We start from the raw sequence: 23,480 nt of genomic DNA, 5'->3' as shown, positions 1-23,480 counted from the left end.
CGCCCCACACCGCCGGTGCCTGCTGCCTTAGGGTTGTTCCTCTTGTAGTGGTCCAACTCGCCACAACCTTAGCAAGTCTGGCCTACACCCGCACTGGGAACTTGAGTGATCGGCTTTGCGGGGTCCTTGCAGAAACGGGTTGTGTGTCCCTTCCTGTTGCAGTTGGTGCACTGCATTTCCCGACAAGGTCCATGGTGGTGGTAAGTGCATTTGGTGCACTTTGGGAGGTTACCTACATAAGGCTTTATTGGGTAGGTATTTGTAGGAGCTGTAGTAGGTACAGTGGCAGCATTCACTGAAACCAGTTGTTTCTTTGTGGATTCTTGGGAAGACCCACCCTTCCCTTTATTCCACACTATATTCCTGTTGTTGTTGTTGTTGTTGTTCCCTTTCTGTGGTTCTGGTGCAGGTGTGGTTGAGTTCTGATGACCTCTGTAGTCAATCAGAGATTGTGCCAGTTCCTTAGCACTTTCAAAGGTGTCAGGTTTGGAAGCTAACGCGCTTAATCGTATTTGGGGCGTCAGTCCCCAGATGTACCTTTCTATTTTCTTGCCCTCGGAAGCAATCATATCTGGACAAAGGATTGCCAGCTCGCAGAATCTGTTGGAATAAGTAGCGATGTCAGTACCAACCATGCCGAGAGTCCATAGTTCGTGTTCGAGCTTTTGAATCTCTCCCCGTGGGCAATATTCGCTCATCATCATGGCTTTTAGGCTCTCCCAGCTTATGGAGTTTGCCACGATTAGGGTAAGTACTTTAACGTGGCCATTCCACCAAGTTAAAGCTTTATCAATAAGGGTGAAAGTTGCAAATTTGACTTTGCTGTGCTCGGGACAGGAGCAGATTTGAAAGACTGCCTCCGTCCTTTCAATCCACTGCCTCAGGGCCATCACACCACCAGTTCCATAAAACATTCGGGGCTTGGCATTAGTGAAGTCCTTATAGGTGCATTCTCGAGGTGGTCCATGACTCTCGCCATGGTTGGATGGGTGTGTGCCAGATCCCAAGCCATTAGTACTCGAGTTATTGATCTGTGACATGGCAGCTGCCACCGCTGCGGTGACTGCTGCTTGGAACATAACAGCATCAAATTGAGGTGGTGGAGGTGGTGGTGGTATAGGTGCTTCCCCACCGTTGCTTCGCCTTGGATTCCTACGCGGAGGCATCCTTCAACTATAGGTTGAAAAGGTAAAGATAAGAATTCCATAGAATAGAAAATGTATGTGTCTCATGAACTAAATCGCTATAGTTCAACAACAGATGATAGTATGAGTCTTAAAATAGAAGAATGAAAGTTATTTGTAAGACTGAAAGTGTGAAACAAGTATTTGGTTTCTCAAAGACCTTTCAAGGTTTGAACTAAATACTTAACATAGTAATAATAGTGTCACTTATATTAATATAAAAGTCGTTACAACAATCATGAAAATTTGACCCCAATAAGGGTCTCCGATTACAAAGTTCGAGAAATTTAAAGACTTTTAGCCGAGGTCCTAAGCTATAACAAAATTTGAGTCCTTGACAAGCACTACTTGCGACGTAGGTTGCGCTTGGAGCTTGACTCTGCATCTGATTGCTTCGACTCCATTAGATGCCTATCAAAAGCGGCTTGTTGTTCCCTCAGTTCAGCGAGGGCTGCAATCATTTACACTTGGAATGCTTCGGTTTGGAGTTGAGCATTGTCTTGTATCTTTTCCAGCCTACGGATGTGAGAAGTGTGAACCTGCACTTCCACGTTGACATCCCAGAGTCGGCTAGCTTGAACTCCGGACTGATAGGACTGATTAGCTAACTTACCCACCATTACCGGAAGTGCTCGATCAGTCGAACCTCCGCCGCGGACATCATAGAAGTCCCAGCACATGCCGTAGGGAGGGCGTAGGTTTTGTTGTTGGCTCCAATGATGGAGGTGACTTCCCCAGACGGGAGTCGTTCCTTGAAGGTTCCTTACGAAGACGGGAGGTTGAATGGGTGGTGGATCGATAACTTCCGGCTCTGAGTCGGTACCGGAGTCATCACCCACTTCTATGGGTTCCTCGTCCTCTTCGGGATCATCTTCGATCCATCCTCCGTTGCCTTGGTTGGGAAAGTAGGGGTCGCCAGGGCGGTGAAATCCAGCCATTTGACTGTACGAGAAATGGGTTTATAAGAATTGAATAAAGTTGAAACATGCAAAACATGTAAGTTAAACTAGTTTAGATAGCAAATACTCCTATAGTATTTAAATTCTTGTGTTTGATTCTAGTAATGGTTTGGTAAGTTTTGACTTGTTGCTTACTACGATCATTCCTCGATATACGTTGGTCAAATCTCGGGCAAATATAGTTGATCACGCTATATTTGTCCAAAATCTGATTACATATATCGAGTCTCAATCGTAGTGTCAACTTGTCTATATACTTGTATAGTTGGATAACGCGAAAATAATTTGTGGTATGCATGTAATTGTACTTAAATGAACTATCAATTTAAGTTAAACGTAACGTTGCTTAAGCGTAAAAAGAAAAAAAATGTTTTGTCAGAGAGTATTAGTCCCTTAAGCATTTATATTTTGTATATCTTATGTGGTTCGTTATACTTAGTTCACTATAAACATTGCTCTGATACCAATCTGTCACACCCCCAAACCAGAACGGCGGAAACGTTCGGGGGCGGATGACTTCATGTGGTAACGTAACAAATGAATACATAGTAAAGAAAGAAATACAACCATCATATATATAATATAAAGTTTACATTTGTCAAAAGTTACATGTTCAAAACCAATTACAATATGATGTCAAAATACAAGATTAAACTGGCGCCGCAGCATCCCTTCATCAAAAGCATAATGATACCTGAAATTACTGATTCCCTGGGACATACAAGTAATTTTGAAAGAGTAGATCAGCATTTAAGCTGGTGAGTTTCATAAGTATTTAAGTGACAATGTTTGTATGAAATGAAATGTTTTGTCTTTGTTTGCTTGTGTTTAGAAAATCCTATATTTTCTACAAGTATAAAAGTAGCCTTCACTCAAGACCAATGTTTGTGTCTAAAATGTATGTAAGTGTAAAATAACCAATGTGTTTTGAAAACCTTGTAAATCAATGCATTTTTAAACCCCATGTGAGTTTTATAACCATACTATTGACTCGGAACACCTATACACAACGTTCTTCAGGCGTTGGAATGTTATGACGTTTGTCACCCCAAACGGTGGACTGTAGCTAACAGTTAGGGCGCGGGTTGTCAAGGCCGTATAGATCTATACACAAACACCATGCTCCCCCTCCAAGGGATTCTGGTATATAATATAGGACTTGAAATGTGTACTCGAACGTACGTGAAGTTTAGTGTCTCAAAAAAAAACCGGTGTATAAAAACAGATCTACTTGCTAAAATGTTTCGTTTGTTTTTGTATATGAAAGTGACTTCTTGAAATTCTTGTTTCTAGTACATAAGAGTTAGGAATTTGTTCGTAAAACTATACCTATTATAGTTTTCTAAAAGTGTGTCTCGTTTGTTTAGAAATACCTAGGAAAGGAAGCATTTGATATGAAAGTATAGATTTTTGGTGTAGAGTCTAAGATTGGCAAGTATACATATAATCTAATGAAATGTTTAGTTTGTACATGCATTAGAACAATTTATATTCCAAAAGATAGAACGCTATTGTAACATATTTTATATGTGAAAGTTCCCTATAAAGTTTTTAAATCGCATGTGATTTGGATATATAAAAGCATATAAAATAGTTCTTTATGTAACACACGATAATACTCGTGTGTTTTACTTGTAATCCCCCCCTTGAAAGCATATAAAAGGATTTATAGAACATTTAAAAGGTAAATTAAGGGGTATGAACTCACTTGAAAGTTTGAAGATAGCGAGATGGAAAACTGGGCAGAGTTTCGTCTCGGGAAACAGATTTTTCTCGGGATTCTTGGGAATCTCGGGAGTAAAATCGACCCTCGGGACTTGAGCAAAAAGACCAGAGCTTCGGGTTTGAACAGGCACGGAAAACAAGGCAAGATCGTGAGAGAAAGGAGAGAAATGAGCAAGTTTTTCGGAAGCCTTCACATGCTATTTATAGGGGGTCTGAGAAGCCTCGGTACGCGGGGCGTACGCTAGTACGCAGCGCGTACTCGTACGTCATGCATGACCGAGTCCTCGACTGCCTTGGCTTCGGATGGGACGGCGGGTCGGTAGCCTCGCATAGGGGCGATGTGGACGGACCGAGACCAAGGCCCTCGGGTACGCAGGGCGTACAGGGTTACGCGGTGCGTACCTTGGATGAGGACGCTGACTCCCCTTCGGATATTACCAGATTTTTGAATTAAATAAATATATAATTTATTTAATAAACTTCAAAAAATCATATCTTCTTCATATGAACTTCGTTTTCGATGGTCTTTATATCCACGCGTAGGTGTGACTACGCTCTACAACTTTCGTTTAGATTCTGTCGGCAAATTCCAAAGTTATTTTTATTATTTATTTATAAAAATGACGTGATTAAGGAATTTCTTTAAAAATTCATAACTTCTTTATCTGACGTCGGTTTTTGCCAGACTTTTTACCGCTGAAATACCATTGTCGAGACCTTCGATTCTCGTTTAGGTCATTCCGGCCAAAAGTCGCTCGATCTTCGATTCGAGTTTTTAGTTGTCTGTTGCTAAGCCGAACTTGGAAAAATCATAACTTCAATATACGAAGTCGGATTTGGGCGTTCTTTTTACGTACGATCATGGTTTAAAGACATTTAAACATAGAAGGAATTTAAATAGAACTTTTTGGACATTTTATTATCAAAGTTAATTTTATTAACTCAAAAGTGGTTACAATACTTGACTTTTTAGGTCATTACAAAGAATTGAAATATCGGGTTATCACAGTCATGGCCATAGGAAATGAGGAAGCGGTAGCCAACCCCACAGTGGTCACTGGTACGTTCCTCCTAGATAACACTTATGCATGCATTCTATTTGATAGTGGAGTGGAGAGAAGTTTCGTGAACCAAAAGTTTGCTCATTTACTTAAGCAAAAATCACGAGCTCTTAAAGAACCGTTCACTGTAGAAATGGCTAATGGCAAAACAGAGAGCACTAGCAGTATATTCATAGGATGTACCCTAACTTTAGATAGCTACTCATTTTCGATCGATCTCATGCCGGTCTCAATTAAAAGTTTCGACGTCCTTATCGGCATGGATTGGTTGAGTTCTCATCGTCACGATATCATGTGTTACGAAAAGGCTGTTCGCCTAAATCGACCGTCTGGTTAAACCCTAATAGTTTATGGCGACAAACCCGACACGAACCTTTGTATCAGCTCGAGCATCCAAGCTCGGAAATTCTTGCGAAAGGAGTGTACATCATTCCTTGCTCATGTGGTCAATGTGAGCCAAGAGACGAAGGACATTCAGAACATTCCAGTAGTACACGACTTTCCCGACATCTTTCCAGAAGAACTCCCAGGATTACCTCCGCAACCTCAAGTCGAGTTCCGAATCGACTTAGTTCCAGTGCTACCCCAGTAGCCAAATCACCCTATCGTCTAGCACCTGTAGAGATGCATGAATTGTCCTGTCAACTTAACGAACTGCTCAGCAAAGGCTTTATAAGACCAAGCTTCTCACCCTGGGGAGCTTCAGTCTTGTTCATCAAGAAGAAAGACGGATCGTTTCATATGTGCATCGACTACAGGGAGCTCAACAAACTTACCATCAAAATTCGTTATCCTTTAACTCGTATTGACGATTTATTCGACCAACTTCAAGGGGCGAACTTCTTTTCAAAAATCGACTTGAGATCCGGACATCACCAACTATGAGTGCTAGGGGAGGATGTTCCAAAGACAACCTTCCGAACTCGTTATGGGCACTACGAATTTGTAGTGATGCCGTTCGGATTGACAAACGCGCCCACAGTATTCATGGACTTAATGAACAGGGTGTGTCATCCTTACTTGGATCAGTTCGTCATCGTCTTCATAGATGACATACTTATCTACTCTCGAAGTAAGGAGAAGCATACTCAACATCTACGTCAAGTCCTCGAAACATTACGTTTGAAGAAACTCTACGCGAAGTTCTCAAAATGCGAATTTTGGATTCGACGAGTCGAATTCTTAGGGAACGTGGTTAGCAAAGAGGGTATACACATGGACCCTTCCAAAATCAAGGCCATTGAGAACTGGTCAGCACCGAAGATGCCTACAGAAATTTGTCAATTTCTAGGCCTCGCTGGGTATTATCGCAGGTTCATTCAGAACTTCTCCCTCATAGCGAAACCTCTTACAACACTGACCTAGAAGGGCGTGGCCTTTGACTGGGAAGAGAAGCAGGAGAGGGCGTTCGAAACGCTCTAACGGGCCTTGTGCACCGCACCAATACTATCCCTCCCTGAAGGGATAGAAGACTTTGTAGTCTATTGCGATGCATCGAATCAAGGGCTCGGATGTGTTTTGATGTAGTGAGGTAAGGTCATCGCCTATGCTTCGAGACAGCTGAAGACACATGAGGTCAACTACACGACCCACGATCTTGAACTAGGAGCAATTGTGTTTGCTCTGAAGATCTGGAGACATTACTTGTACAGAACGAAAAGCACTATCTTTACGGACCACAAGAGCTTACAACACATATTCAACCAGAAGGAGCTCAACATGAGACAATGACTGTGGGTCGAGCTACTCAGTGATTACGAATGCGAAATTCGTTATCATCCGGGTAAAGCCAACGTAGTAGCTAATGCCCTGAGTCGGAAGGAATATTCTAGTCTTCGAGTCAAATTATTAACTATGACTACCGATTCACACTTGTCCACATAAATTACAGCAGCTTAGCTCGACGCTTTGAAGCCTGAAAATGTGACGGGTGAATCCCTGAGAGGGATGGATAAGAACTTGGAGGTTAAGGGTGGCGGAGCTTATTATTTCATGGACCAGATCTGGACACTGAAACTAGGAGGTTTCATAGACTTGGTCATGAACAAGGCGCACAACACTCGTTATTCCGTGCACCCGGGTTCAGATAAGATGTATATGGATCTCAAAAAGTTATACTGGTGGCCTAACATGAAAGTAGAGATTACTACCTTCGTAGGTAAATGCCTTACTTGCACAAAGGTCAAGGTCGAATACCAGAAACCCTCTGGTCTATTACAACAACCTGAGATACCGGAATGGAAGTGGGAGCGGATAACTATGGATTTCATAACCATGTTACCCAATACGACGGGTGAACTTGATTCCATATGGGTCATCGTCGATTGACTGACCAACTATGCACACTTCCTGCCGACCAAAGAAACAGACAAGATGGAGAAACTTACAAGAACTTAAATTAGGGAGATTGTAAGACTGCACGGTGTTCCCTTATCCAGTATCTCATACAGAGATAGTAGATTCACTTCGAGGTTCTGGCAGTCGTTACAAAGTTCCTTAGGAACTAGGTTGGACATGAGTACAACCTACCATCCACAGACCGACGGGCAAAATGAGAGAACTATCCAAACCTTGGAAGATATGTTGCGAGCTTGTGTGATAGACTTTGGGAAATCATGGGAAACTCATTTACCCCTTGTCAAATTTTCCTACAACAACAGTTGTCACCCGGGCATAAAGACTTCTCCATTCGAGGTCCTCTATGGCCGAAAGTGCAGATCCCCTCTGTGCTGGGCTGAGGTGAGTGATACCCAGTTAGCTAAAGGTCGAGTTCCTGAAAGCACTCTCGCATGTCCGGAAATCATACGGGAAACGACGGAGAAGATCGTTCAAATCCGTGAACGATTGAAAGCATCCAGAGACCGACAGAAAAGCTACGTTGATAAACGTAGGAAACCGTTGGAATTCCAGGTGGAAAGCTATTGAAAGTCTCGCCCTAGAAGGGCTTGATACGCTTCGGAAAGCGTGGATGCTAAATCCAAGGTACATTAGGCCTTTTGATATTCTCGCAAGAATCAGCTCTATAGCTTACAAACTTAACTTACCGCGCGAAGTCAGTAACGTACATTCTACCTTCCACGTATTGAACTTGAAAAAGTGTATGTCCGACGAGACTCTTGTTATTCCACTCGATGAGATCGAGATTAATGAGAACCTCAACTTTGTGGAGGATCCGGTAGAGATCATGGACCGAGAGGTCAAGCAAATGAAACAAAGCCGTATCCCAAAAGTGAAGGTTTGTTGGAACACCAAGCAAGGTCCAAAATTCACTTGGGAGCGTGAGGATCAGATGAAACGGAAATATCCTCGTCTTTTTACTTAGTTATTTGTAACTACTTATTTGCTTAAATTCTAATTTCCGGACGAAAATCCTTCTAAGGAGGGGATGATGTGACAACCCAAATTTCTATTATGTACAAACAATATCAAGTCAATAGAAGTCAGAACAGTTGCAGTAAATTTTCAGACTTTTTAGTATAAGTTTGAGTATTTCAGGATTTACACTTAAAGAGATATCAGGAGAGAGGATGCACTAGGGTTTTGTCCAACTCTGTTATTTCAAAACTCTTTGATATTAGAGTTAATTACTTGAATAAAATATTTTCTGCCAAAAACCCCAAGGGTATATATATGGTTCTTAGCCATATTTATTCATTTGTTACATTTCCAACTAGAGAAAAGCCAAATTCTCTCTCACGGATCTTCAGCCTTTCGTCCCAAAACGTGAGTACTTCTATCTAGGTGTATTATAGATCTTAATGTGTGTCTAATAATCTAGAAATCAAATCAAAACAACAAGATCAAAGAGTTTACAGCCCAAGAACATCTTCGACCGTAAACCCTTCTTTAAGGGACAAATGAGTGCCCTAGTTCCTTCCTTTTGCAATGAACTTTCCTAGACTCGTATCCTAATGTATGTAGGACAAGAAAACAACCCAAGAACACCAAGAGTAAGGTGTTCATGGCCCAAGATGTTCTTGGACCGTGAACTCCAAACAAAAGGGCCAAAGTGTGCTTTAAACTCTCCATAAGCCTTGGACACTAGCCTAGATTCATTCCTAGTTAAATTAGGGACTTGAAATCACCAAAAACACCATACCCATGAGAGATTACGGTCGTAATCTCTAAGGGAATTGGTCCCAGGGTTGTGAACTCCTCAAAGGTGTTGAAAGGTGCCCTAATCTCTTCCAAGGACTAGCCATCAAGTAGTAATACTTCTAAGGGACATGTAAGACTTCAAAACACCAAATAAACTAAGGCTTAGGAGCTTATGATAATAAAATCAAGGGTTTACGACCGTAAACTACTTGTTGTTATGGTATTGGAGAGTAAACTAAAGAATTGGGTCCTTTGGAACCCTAAACCCACTAGCCTTGCACTACAACAACTTAGATGCAATCCTTAGGGCTTATAACACTTATATAAAGGGTTTATCATGTTCTAGGATGTCTTAACATTTTCAATTACTATTTAAGACTAATTGGGTGCATATATGTGTGCTTATATGTTAACTAGCATCATTGGATGAGTACAAGTTTTCACTTGACATCTAGCAATCCTACATCTTCAGTTCATCCGTACCATTCACTATACGTGAGTTCATACCCCTTAATTAATTGTTTAAATGAATTTAAATGCTTTATAGGGGGATACAAGTTAAATACTTATAGTTATTACATAAATCACATGTGATTAATAACTACAAAACTAGTGATTTTCTTACTGTTCAAACTGCTTATCAAACTATTTTGCTTCAAACTGTTTTAGTTATCAAGTACTTATACTTATTATCAAATGCATGTCTATGTATGTATAGTTATATAATCAATGTTTAAAAGGCTTCGGAAGGCCATCCCGCTCTATTTCCTTTTCCCCATTGGGATGTGGTCTGGTGAGGTATCGGGTGTCCGTCCGAAGGTCGTTTAAATATTAGTTATATATCATGTGTACATATATAGTCATAAAAGGTTCTTCCAGTCAATTCAATACCCTTGGGTAGCATGGGTATACTTCCATGTTCTTACGTACAAGTTATATTACTAGTAAACTACAATAGGCGTAGTTTAGGGTTTTACAAATACTAATACTAGAACAATGAATCATACAAAGAGTTTGTTCATACATGAGTCATAATACATAGTGATGAGAAACAAACGTAATACACATTAATGAGAAACAAACAAAATAGATAGTGATGAGAAACAAACATAATACATAGTTATGAGAAACAAACATAATACATGGTGAAGAGAAACAAACATAATACATAGTGATGAGAAACAAACATACAGGCTAGACAGAGGAAGAACACACAATACAGCTAGCACATACATTACATATACAGTACTTATACATTACATTTAATTATGTCAGCCATTAAACGGGTCATGGCACTACCTGCCATGACCGTTTTTGTATCCAGAATCTCCTTAATTGGGGAGCGTACGAGTTTGCGTGTAGATCTATACTGGATTGACTATCCTACACCTTGTTGCTCGCTACAGTGCGACTTGCAAGTCTACGGGTGCCAAATGTCATTTCTTACGGCATCTTACATCGCCGTTTTACTATTGAGTCGGTAGCAGGGTACAGGCCGATCACATGGTACTTTAAACAACAATTGGTTTAAGGTAGTTAGTGTAGCAGTAGTTACTTAATACAACACTACATTACTATAATATTTTTCCCATTACATTCACTTTGTGAATATTCAGATGATGCACGGTAATGTCAAAACTATATTTTTGGTTAATTATAGTCGGATTTGGGAAAATACACACTCTTACTAATGACCCGCATAGTTACTAGATGCCTTGGTAAAAGGCTACTCTTAGTAGGAAACATAGGGTTTTCTAGCATAGTTCAAACAAAATACAAACTTTACAAAACTTATAGACTACATCTTACAAATATCTTACAAATGCTTTCATACAAACTTAGACACTAATATACTTATGATCTTACCAGCTTTAAAGCTGATACTCGCTTTCAAAATAACTTGTATTCTCAGGTCACCAATAGACAGGTACAGGTGCCAGGTTTTTGAGAAGATGGAGCTTGTTCAAGACTCCTCTTTTATTTTGATGTACTTTTTGGTGTATATAACTTGACAGAACACACTTGTATGAATTATATTATTAATGCAATGGCTGATGTTGTTGCTTGTTTACTACTTTGCTTTGTTGTGATATTATACATGGCGTCCTCCACCGCCGAACGATTCCGCTGTTCAGGTTTTGGGGTGTGACACAAGCCTACCTTTATTTTGTATAATAATACCATCTTTATCAGTTTTGTTCATAAAAATCCATTGAAGCCCATAATTGAAACATCATTTAGTTTGGGAATTATTCTCTATATCTTGTTTCTTTCAAATTCAACAAGTTCAGATTGCATAGAAACAACCCAATTAGGATGATCCATGGCATCTTTGACTGATTTAGGTTCAATTTTCGAAAAAAAATCATTGAACATGCAAAATTCTTGATTTACATTAAGTACCTCATTCTTTGCATGTAATTGAGCTCTTGTAAGCATTCCTTCGTGTGGATCTCCTATAACTTGTTCTTTCGAATGATTTTTTATCCATTTGTCTATTGGAGGATATGCAGGATCAAAGTCCAATGATGCATCTTCGAACATTTCTTCATTTTTGGAACCGTCACCAGCATTCGAAAATTTATCATTACTATCATGAAAAACATTAGTTTGGTCATTCGAAACACTCGTATTATATCTAAATTTATCCCCCTCAACAATTGGATTAATATTTTGATGCGCACCATCAACATCAACATCCATTCTTTCTCTCTCCCCCTCGAAAGTATGCTTCCCCTCAACTTGAACATTCGTCATTTCTGGCACACTTTTGTTGTTTGTAAAAGAATTGGCTGATGACAACACATCATTGTTATCCTATGCAAGAGTGGAATCATTCGAATCTTTTGATGCTTTAGGCACACGATTATCATCAAAATTAACTTCGACATCAATGGCATGATCTGGAACACCAAAAATCAAATCATAATCAAAATCTAATGAATTCAAAGATTGAGATTCATTATTTGATTCATTCATTATGGGTTGTTCAAAGATTTTATCAACTTTTTTAGCATAATAATCATCAAAAGTGAGATTAAAGGTTGCTTCAATTTTTCTTGTTCGTTTGTCTAACACCCTGTATGCAACTAAATTGTGCGAATATCCCAAAAAGTTCCCTTTGTCAGCTTGGAACTTTGAAATATGGTTTTTCAGATTCATTATAAAGCACATGCAACCAAAACTATGGAAAAGTTTAATATTTGGTTTACAGTTCATCATAATTTCATAAGGAGTGATGTTAAAACTATGATGAATAAATGATCGATTTTGAGTGAAACATGCAGTAGAAACTACTTCGGCCCATAGGTATTGAGGAAGATTCGCATAAGTCAGAATTGTGTGTGCAGATTCCCAAACTGAACTCGAAGCCACTGTCACTCTTGATCTTTCGAACCTTTTTCTTCAAACTTAATTCAATATGCTTGATGAAGTAGTTCAATGCTTGAGCTGTTTCGGACTTGAATCCTAGTAAATATACCCATGTGAATCTTGAAAAATCATCAACAATGACCGATATGTATATCTTTCTATTGAGTGTTTCAACAGTTGAGGGTCCACATAGAGCTATGTGAAGTAATTCCAAAGGCTCAACTATCTTCGAATTCATCACAATAGGATGACCTTGTCTATGCTACTTTCCTTGTTCGCAAGTTGCACACATAGTACCATTATCAAATTTTAAAACAGGTAAACCTCTTACCAAATCATGTACCACCAATTTATTTAAATTTTGAAAATTCAAATGTGATAAATGTCGATGACAAAGCCAGCTAGCTTCTGACGAATCTTTTTAAAGTAAGCAAACTGAGGGAATCCCTACAATTTGATTAATGTCAAGAGTAAATATGTCTCCTTTGTGTAACAACCCAATATTTCAAGTCAATGTAATGAATTAAAGTCAAATAATGTAACCTATTTTTGAGTTAATAAAATAGAGTCTAAAATGAAATGTTCAAAAATCTCAATGTTGATGTAGCAAATGGTAGATAACGTAACAAGGTTTTCAAAAATATAAAGAACGCTAAAATCTGAGTTATAATGAAGAAGTTATGACCAATCAAAGATCCGCAACGAAACCTGTAAAACACTATTAAGCAGAAAACGCGAGATTTCAATAGAATACTTTTTAGCCTTAGGTTTCGAAATGAAGGTCGCAAACATCATTAAACCGTGAATGTACAGAAAAAGAACGTCGAAATATAACTTCGTATGAGGAAGTTATAATTTTTCTAAGTTTCAGATATAGCAGTAGACAGCTAAAAACTCGAAATAGAGATCAAGCGACTTTTAGACAATGCAACCTAAAGGAGAATCGAAGATGTCGATAATAGGAGTACAACGATAAAAAGACAGACGAAAACGGACGTCAGATGAAGAAGTTATGAATTTTTAACGAACTTTTCCTGTCCCGGCCTATTAAAATTATAAAATTAAAAATAAATTCGAAATTAGCCGACAGAGATTAAACGAAAGTTGTAGAGCATAATCTCACCTACGCGTGTATATAAAGAACGTCGAAATCAGAACTAGTATGCAAGAGATATGAATTTCTAAAGTTTAGGACACGAAACCTAACACTGTCAGAAGACTCACGACGTGAGCCAGAAGCTCATGATGTGAGACATTGAATGATGTGTGTTAGAGACACGATATCAGACGTTGAGTCTATGGAAGGGATAAGAACCAAACTCACGATGTGAACCATCCCATGTTCACGACGTGAATCCCAAAAACGCACCCTATAAATAGAAACTGAGGGCTTCGGTTTTGGCCGCTCATTTCTATCCTCTCTCATAATTTTACTCTCTTTTAAGCATCCGGAGACTACCCCAATGCCTCGGTTACAATTCCAAGACCTTATGGAAGCCCGAAGTCCCGAAGTTCTCGAGAAAATTGCTTCTTTCCAGTTAATGGGCTGCCCAAGTTAAACATCGTCTTCATCAAACCGTCACTCTTACCAAGTGAGTTTATACCCCTAACTTATCTTTTAAATGATTTTAAATGATTTTATGGGGGTGGGGGGGGGGGGTAATACATGTAGAAAACATTGTAGTTATCGAATCAATTACATGTTATTAATAACTGTCAAACATCTGGATTTCACATACTTCAAACTGTGATATCAAACAAACTATATCCAAACATTTTATGAAACTCCTTTATATGCTAAACTCTTTATCAAACACTTTTAAACTTATATATTGTCAAAATCATGTCTATATAGATATATTAATATAAATAAGGTTGAAAGGACTTAGGACTAATAACTCACATAATTTCCAGTTCATTGTTTAGTTGTGGACTTAGGGTACCGGCTGTTCGTCCGAGTGTCGTTTGAATCCTAGTTATATATTATGTATATATATGTATGTATATATATATATATATATATATATATATATATATATATATAAGTTCTTACATCAGTTCAACACCTTTGGGTGGCAATGGTGTACAAACATACTCAGTCATTCAAACAACATTAATAGTAAATTATAATAGGTATAGTATAGAGGACTACTACTCACTATTTATAGTACAATGAAACATACAAGAGTCAGTACATAAATGAGTCAGTTCAAACATACAATAACGAGAAACAGAAGAAACATACTATAATGAGAAACAGGGAGGAACATATACTTTACAAACAGAACATACAATACCCTAGAACAAATAGAACATACTATACAAATACAATAACACTACAACATTAATGTGAGCCAGTACTTCATGGCACAACAATTTACTGCTGTGTCATGTTTTGTAATCAGAGTCTCCTAGAGGGAGAGCATGATTTGTGTATAGATCTATACTGGATTGACCATCCTACACCTTGCTGCTAGCTACAGTGGGATATGCAGGTCTACGGGTGATGAATTTCATACCATTTTCAAAGTCTTTGATCGTCATGTTTTACTTGTCAATCAAGTATGGTTACAATCATATCACATTATACCTTAATTAAAGAATGAGTTTAAGGTAGTTAGTACAATGGTAGTTAATATATACGATACTATAATACATCTTTATTTTCCATTGCATTCACAATGTGATCTTCTAACATAAATGGAAATGTAAACTATATTTTGGTAATGATAGTCATATTTTGGAAAAACACTCACTTTTACAAACAAACAACATACAAAACATTCGGGTCTTGGTAGAAGGCTACATTTATTGATAAGTAGAAAATATAGGAATTTCTAGGAGATACAATCATTTACAATAAACATTTACAAACACTTTCATCAAAGTTATACAAACCATTGACAGTAAAATACTTATGAACTCACTAGCTTAAATGTTGATCCTCTCTTTTAAAATAATTTGTATTCTCAGGTCACCAGTAGACAGGTACGGATGGCCAGGTTTTGAGAAAACGAAGCACTTTCAGACTCGTCTTTTATTTTGATATATATATTTTTGGTGTCTTACAAATACATTCAGAACACACATGTATAAATTATACTATTAATGTAATGGATGATGTTGTTTCTTGTTTTACTATTATGCATTGTTATGATATTGTACATGACGTCCTTCACCCCTGAATGTTTCCGCCAATTCGGTTTGGGGGTGTGACACTTTTCGTTTGGATTAGAATAAGATTTCCTTTGTTGTAATGTTCGAAATTACACTTCCTTCTTCATTAAACACCACTTGATTGCCAGTGCCGACAATAATTTGTGAAACACTTATAAGGTTATGTTGAAGACCTTCGACATATTCAACTCTTTTGATTTTGAACTTTCCATTTGTGACTTTTCTGAATGTTGGAGTACTGAAGTTTGGCAATAACAACAAATGCAAGTCTTTCGATTGTGAACTTCCCATTTGTGACTTTTCCGTATCCTAGAACATGGCATTTGTTGTTATTGTCAAACTTCATTACTCTGGCATTCTCCAAAGTGCTACAATCACCAAGATTCTCTTTTCGACTAGTCATTTGACGAGAGTAGCCACTATCAATATACCATTGGTTATCATATTACTGGTCACTCATAACCTGCAATTAGTGAGAGAATTTAGGTCCCCAAGGCTGTTTAGGTCCTTGGTTATTTGTTTGAAAAATACTATGAAAGGAAGATCCTTTGATCCACTTACACACTTTTGACTTAAGACTATGAACTAAGTCTACTTTGTTGGTTAAAGGCACAGGAAAGTAAGTATTCATATGTTTAAAAACGTCATCGGATGTTGCCTTTTGCTTCTTGGTTTATTTCTAATAATTGTTGCCTTAGGAAGAGCTTTCCATTGCTTGATAGAAATATTCGACTCTTGTGAAGATGAACTTTTGTTTGATGATTCATTCAAATACTTCTCATACTCCTCCTTGATCTTTTCTTGAGAAAATTTCAAATATTGAAATCTCTTACCTTTACCTTCCAACCAATGATTAATATTCTTCACATTTGTTTTCCCTTGAACAAATGAAGACTTAATTGATAGTTTTGAGGGTAGATTTGGAAAAGGAGTTGGATCAGGCTTGTAAGATTCGAATTTTCTTCCATGAACTTGTAACTTCTCATTGTGTTTTGTTGATTTTCATGTGGAAACATGAGGAGTATAACGATTTTGAAAATGATTTTGATATCCAACATTATTTGTTTGAAAAACCTTTTGAGAGTTTAAAAATTGATTTGTGATAATCTTTATTAAAACTCTTTGAATGTTTATTTTTCACAAAATTCTCATGATAAGATGTCTGAACATTCGAAACATTCTCTTTTGTTTATAAAATAATTATTTTGGGGTTCTTTAGGAGACGTATTCCTTTGAGTTTGAGTGAGATTTTGTTTATTGATTGGTTTCTTTTCAAAAGAGGTCTGAACACAATTAGACATTTTATTTTTAGAAGATTTGTTAAGCAAAACAGTTTGTTTCTTTGTGACTCGATAGTATGCCAAAAAAAATTCTTTCGTGCTTGTCGCTTTTAATTTTTGTTTTTTTTGAAACCTTTTCAACTTGATCTTTAAAAGGTTGAGAATTGATTTTGACATTTTGAGAAATAATTGCATCCGTCTTTGAAACTTCTTTTGGTTTTTCGAACAGTTACTTTGACATTTGTTTGTTTTTCAACGTGAGATTTGCCAGTTTTAATGGTACAGGTTCGAATTGGTTTTTTACATTGAAAGGTGTAAGTGTTTTTGGTAAGGTTGTTTTCAATGGTACTTTTATTCGAAAAGACTCCTTCCTTTGAAGCTTTCTTATTTTCCTCATCAATCAGTATGTTTATTTCGGGTTTTACTCCTTCTCCATTACCCATTATAACAAAAACTTGGTTTGAAGAAACCACATTATCCGAACACTTGAAGTTTGGATAAACCTCAGAGTTGGGTTCAAGATAGTGAGAACGTTTTCTTTCATTACTTTGTCGAATTCTTTAGGCTCTCCATATACTTGATCTTCAACAATGTGATGCATGATGTTTTCTTTTGAAACTTTTGGAACGTTTGTCTCTGTTGACATGTCACACCCCCAAACCAGAATGGCGGAAACATTCGGGGGTGGGTGACTTCACGTAGTACCATAACAATTGAATATTGTAAAGAAAGTAACACAACCATCATATATATATAATAAAAACGTACATTTTTGCGTTATATATGTTTCCAAAAGAATATTACAATATGATGATGTAAAATGTTTAATAAACAACGTCCTTAGCGTTCCTTCTTCAAAAGCTAGTAGTTACCTGTATTACTGATTCCCTGAGAAATACAAGTGGTTTCGAAAAAGTGTCAACAATAAATTTGGTGAGTTCATAAGTGTTTTGTATTGAAAAGTATGTCTTTTTGGGAGAAAATCGATGAACGTGGTTTTCATAAAATCCATTATTTTCCATATATAGTTTGAAAAGTACCCGAAGTTGGAGGGCGTTAGTATCTTTCGTAATTGAATGATAAAGATAAGTTTGTACTCAAAATAATGTAAATACTGAATGCATGTATAAATCTCATAAATCAAGATTGTTTTTATACTTTTGTGAGAGTCTTATAACCATACTATTGACACAGACTGCTTGTAATAACATTCTTCAGGTGTTGTAGTGTTATGACATTTGTCACCCCAGACCTGCCGGTCTAACTATAGCTAACAGTTTAGGTGCGGGGTTGTCAATCCCGTATAAATCTATACACAAGTATCATGCTCTCCCTCCAAGAGATTATGGTTTATAATACAGGACTTGAATTGCATACATAAGAGTACGTTGAAGTTTGAAGGGCTAATGGCACAAAAACCCACAATTTTGCACAAAATTGACGGATTTGCCCAAAGTTCAAATTTAGGTCCATTTTTGCCTTGAACTTGTATTTATTGTGCCGTTTTTGCCAAGTAGCCAGTTTCCCTCTAATCAACCGGTTACCCACTTGCTTAGGTGGAAGGCTAATTAACGTCGTTTGTAAAAATCTCCAATTCCGTTAGATACGTTGTTAAACTGTCGCATCTCATCTCCCTCTATAACCCGATCACTCTTCACCTTATCCCATTTCATCGACTCTATACACAGAGGAAAAAAAGGGTTTTCTTGGAGACGATTAGGTTAAAAGTGTTCGTCAACATTTCTTCGAAAGGTAAGGTTTTTACAGGTTAACTGAAATTACATTTACATTCAACATTTGTTGAAATGTGTTCCTAAAGTTAGTGTGTTGATGCAGGAGGGTGTAATGGCTTCATCAGACGAAGGGTATGCTGAACCCTTTGCTGGCATACATGAGCCATTTGCTGGCTTGACTGAAATGGATTATGAACTCCACGGCATTTACATGGACCACGAACCAGAGGAAGAATTTGTGTCCTCACTTGATAAATGTAAGGATATCATCCTAAATGTTCTATTAAGTGATGAAAACCTACGAAATTCTAGTATGGCAGATGAAATCAGAGCACAAGTATACCATGCTACTGATTGGCAGATTGATGAAGATGAACAGGAGGTATTGAAAAACAACTATAGAATTCATGACCCAACCATCAAGTGGGACAAGATGGTACCAAAGCTTGGTGACATCTTTGAATCCCCTGCCCAACTGAAGTTTTGTGTCACCAATTATGCAGTCTCACATGGCTATAGAATATACTTTGAAAAATGTGATAGTAAAAGAATTGTAGCTAGATGTGGAAATAGGAAGGAAGAGAATAAATGCCCTTTCAGAATTTATGCTGCATGGATGTACAAAGAAAGATCTTTTCAGATCAAAGCTATGAATGTTGACCATAAATGTTCTAGGCAGTTTAAGTTTGGATCCATTGTGTCCCCTGAATGGATTGGAAGACATTATGTGACTGAAATTGCAAATAAGCCAAAGATGAAACTTCTGGAAATGATTGACGACATCAGACAAAGGTATAGGTGTGTGGTATCTATAGGACAAGTTAGAAGGGCAAGGAAATGGGCCAAAAATTTAATAGAAGGTAAACTCATTGAGCATTATGCAAGGATATGGGATTATGCCCATGAATTGTTAAGGTCAAACCCGGGGTCCACATGTCAAGTTGGTGTAACAACCAATCCAGATGGAAAGAATTATTTTCATAGGTTTTACATTTGTTTCAAAGCACTAAGTGTTAGCTGGAAAAGAGGATGTAGGAGAGTAATTGGGCTAGATGGGTGCTTTCTAAAGGGGCAGGTGAAGGGTGAACTACTAACAGCCATTGGTAGAGATGCCAACAACCAGGTTTATCCAATTGCTTGGGCTGTTGTAGATGTGGAAAATAAGTCCAACTGGACTTGGTTCCTTGAGCTACTCAGTGGTGATCTAGACCTTATTGATGGAAGGGGGTTGGTAGTTATATCAGATCAACATAAAGTAAGTTTCTTTATAACATATTAATCCTTTTTCAAATTACTTATAAATACTTACATGTATGCTGGTTTTTGTATAGGGTTTGCTACAATCTGTTAAAGATGTATTGCCACATGTGGAGCACAGGCAATGTGCCCGACACATATATGAAAATTTTAGGAAAGCTTACACTGGGTTGGAGTTCAAGAAGCTATTTTGGGCTGCAGTTATGAGCTCTATGGAAGGTGATTTCAAGAGACATATGGACAAAATTAAAAAGCTCAATACTGGTGCATATGAGCATCTGATGTCCCAAGAACCCGAAACATGGTGTAAAGCTTACATGAGTACAGGGTATGCATGTGAGGCAGTGGAGAATGGTATATCAGAGTGCTTCAACTCCATCATTGTGGATGCTAGGAAAAAACCATTGATCACAATGCTTGAAGAAATAAGGATATACATCATGGATAGGTTTGCTCACATGATTGAGGAAAGCACTAGATGGAATACCCGTATATGTCCAGCAGTGTTAAAGAAGATGAAGCTTTTTGGGAAGAACATGAGGTAACACTTTAACATGTAACTTTTGTTTTAATTTCATTAGGTAACACTTGAACATGTAACTTTTGGATGTAGGTTTTGGGTCAACAACATGTGTTTGAAGCAAGGAGAGGATGTGATAGCTACATGGTGGATTTAGATGGAAGGCATTGTACCTGCAGGTTATGGGATCTGGCTGGGATCCCATGTGTTCATGCAATTGCAATCATCAACTACATCCATCAAACACCTGATGAGTATATTGATTTCATGTTTTCCAAGGAACAATTCCTTAAGTGTTACTCTGCTAACATTAGTCCAGTGAATGGTTCAAAATTGTGGCCTCAAACTGAATACATAAAGTCCTTGCCACCAGTGTCAAGGAGAATGCCTGGTAGGCCAAAGGTCAATAGAAGTAGACATGTAAGTGAAAATGATGGAAGAGTACACACCCCAAGAACTGTAAGGTGTGGTAAGTGCTTTGAGTATGGCCATAACCAGAAGGGATGCAAGAATGCAACCAGGGAACCTATCCCTAAGCCACCAAAGGAGAAAGGAAGGCCAAGGAAGGAACAAGATGAACCCAATCAAGCATCATGTGATAGGTCTGAGAGGCAAGAACCTGTCCCTATGCCACCAAAAAAGAAAGGAAGGCCTAGGAAAGAGAGGCAAGAAGCAGTTCCTATGCCACCAAAGAAGAAATGAAGGCCAAGGAAAAAGGTCCATTCTGACCCAAATCAAGCATCAGGTTCTAAATCTGTTAAAGCAAAAATGATGGTTTAGATGGTCATGTTGAAGGTAGGGGATGTGAGGAACAAGTGAAGGATTTGTTTGACAATGAAGATATTGATGATGACAGTCTGGTTGATATGATGTGCACTTTTGAAGCTTCTCTTAGCCAACCAAAGGATAATTATCAGAAAAGTGATGGATTCCAAGATGCAATGGATGCTATTATTCAAAGTATTCTTCATGCTAATGATGACAAAGGTGTTGAGGAAGTTGAACCTGACCTGACAAAACAACTTGATGAGGTTGAAGATGCAATGGATGCTATTCTTAAAGGTACAGATGAAAAAAGTCAGTCTGAGAATGAGGGTAATCCTGAACCTAAATTCACTGAAGGAAATGCAAGTGATGTTCTCCCAGATATGGTGATGCTAGATCTAGAAAGTGTAGCAGACCTACTTGGAGCAGGATATAGCATGGCTGAAATAGAGAGCTTGAGAGGGATTAAAGTTGAATTGGATGATATGCCAGCAGTTGAGATGGTTAGTTTCACTCCATCATTTTATAATTGCTAACATTAGTATCAAACATGTTTATATCTTTTATTAATAAGTATTCTTCAAATTTTTATTAACAGGATGTGAATGAAGTTGAGGATATTCCATATGTTGATGGTGTGATGGAATGAAATGAAGATGATGGTCTTATAAATGATGGTGTGGAGGGAAATGAGGGTCATGGTGAAGGTGATGATGCTGATGAAGTAGCAGGTGAGGGTGATGGTGAGGTTGATGGTGATGGTGTTGGTGAGGGTGATGGAGAGGGTAATGGTGTTGGTGCTGGTGAGGATGATGCAACAGATATGGAGGGAAATGATGCTGATGATGAAGGTTATGTACCACCTAGAAGGACAAGAAAGCCCTCAGAAAGGATCATCCTGCAAAAGCTGAAGAAACCTTGTTTTGACAAAGATGGAAGGGGTTCCACATCTAGCTATCCAGTAGATTTGGAGTAGTTACCTAGGTATATGGGGGCAAAAGTGGGGATGGTATCATTGGGCAATTGTATAGGTATCCCTTTTTGGTTATTTTTTGATATACACCCACTACTTGCAGCATACATCCGTTTGTTTAGTGTTACATTATTTCTTGTCTTTTTTGGATATTGTTTAGGCTTTTGGGTATATGTTTTGGTATACAAAATGGATGGCTGCTACATGATAGTAAAACTTATGTAATGGATGCTTTATATTAAGGTTTATAATGGATGCCCCCTATTATGGTAACCATGGTGTTTTTATTTTAGTTTCTAGTACATGTTAAGCAGTAGCAATGTACTTTCATTAGTGCAATTCCTTTTATGTAAGTTATTGCAATTCCACTCATGCAAAGTTTACTTTCTTTGTGAATGTAACCAAGGGTATTTTAGTACAATTCCTTTTATGCAATGTACTTTCATTATACTTCCATTCGTGCAACATATACATGAGATAGCAATTAACTACCATTAATAACATTACCATTAATACCCTTAATACATTACAAACATGCAACATTCAACCGTATGCAAGTTAGTGCAATTCCATTAATACCATTCATGCAATTCCACTCATACCCTTAATACATTACAAACATGCAACATTCAACAGTATGCAAGTTAGTGCAATTCCATTCATGCGATTACATTAATACCTTTCATGCAATTCCACTCATGCAATTCCATTAATACCATTAGTGCAACATTCAGCCATATGCAAAGTAAGATAGCAATTAACTACCATTAATAAGATTACCATTAATACCCTTAATACATTAGTGCAATTCCATTCATGCAAAGTTTACTTTCATTGTGAATGTAACCAAGGGTATTTTAGTACAATTCCTTTTATGCAATGTACTTTCATTGTATTTCCATTCATGCAACATATACATGAGATAGCAATTAACTACCATTAATAACATTACCATTAATACCCTTAATACATTACAAACATGTAACATTCAACCGTTAAAAAAAAACATTACAAAGATGTAACAATTCTGAATTATCCTTAATATATTACTAATACAGGAAAACCAACAAAACCACATCTTAATAACTACTATTCCTAGCATTAGCGATATAACCACTACCACCCTATGATCACTTCTAACAATGGCTTGATCTCCTCTGTATGACACATCTCCATATTTTGACCTAGTTCTTCATCCGCCCATTTGAAAAAACCACAGTTGCCTCCTTCCACCTACAACAAAAAAAATAGGGTTCTATAACATACGTTCCTCTTTGGGTAGTTAGAGCAGCCCTAAAATTTTAGGGAGAAATTAGTACAAAATAAATAGATTTTTACCTGATAATTAAGGCAGCCCCAAAATTTTCGTCCTGGAT

General features: G+C 37.7%; 2 protein-coding genes across 2 annotated transcripts; both read left to right on the top strand.

Moving 5' to 3' along the window:
* Positions 1-18,701: 18,701 nt before the first annotated feature.
* LOC111891856 (uncharacterized) lies at positions 18,702-21,068 on the top strand. Its single transcript, XM_023887914.2, has 4 exons — positions 18,702-19,844; positions 19,921-20,294; positions 20,348-20,387; positions 20,460-21,068. Exons 1-4 carry the CDS (start codon positions 18,702-18,704, stop codon positions 21,066-21,068), a joined length of 2,166 nt encoding a protein of 721 aa, XP_023743682.2.
* Positions 21,065-22,107, top strand: LOC122194385 (histone chaperone cia1-like). Its single transcript, XM_052766754.1, has 4 exons — positions 21,065-21,083; positions 21,147-21,634; positions 21,730-21,768; positions 21,817-22,107. The coding sequence occupies exons 1-4, from the start codon at positions 21,065-21,067 to the stop codon at positions 22,105-22,107; spliced, it is 837 nt and encodes a 278-aa protein (XP_052622714.1).
* The last annotated feature ends 1,373 nt before the right edge of the window (positions 22,108-23,480 follow it).

Source organism: Lactuca sativa, chromosome 1 (assembly GCF_002870075.4).
Source record: "Lactuca sativa cultivar Salinas chromosome 1, Lsat_Salinas_v11, whole genome shotgun sequence".
NCBI classification, from domain to species: Eukaryota; Viridiplantae; Streptophyta; class Magnoliopsida; order Asterales; family Asteraceae; genus Lactuca; species Lactuca sativa.
Note: the sequence above shows the minus strand (reverse complement) of the source record. Positions and strands in the feature narration are given on the sequence as shown.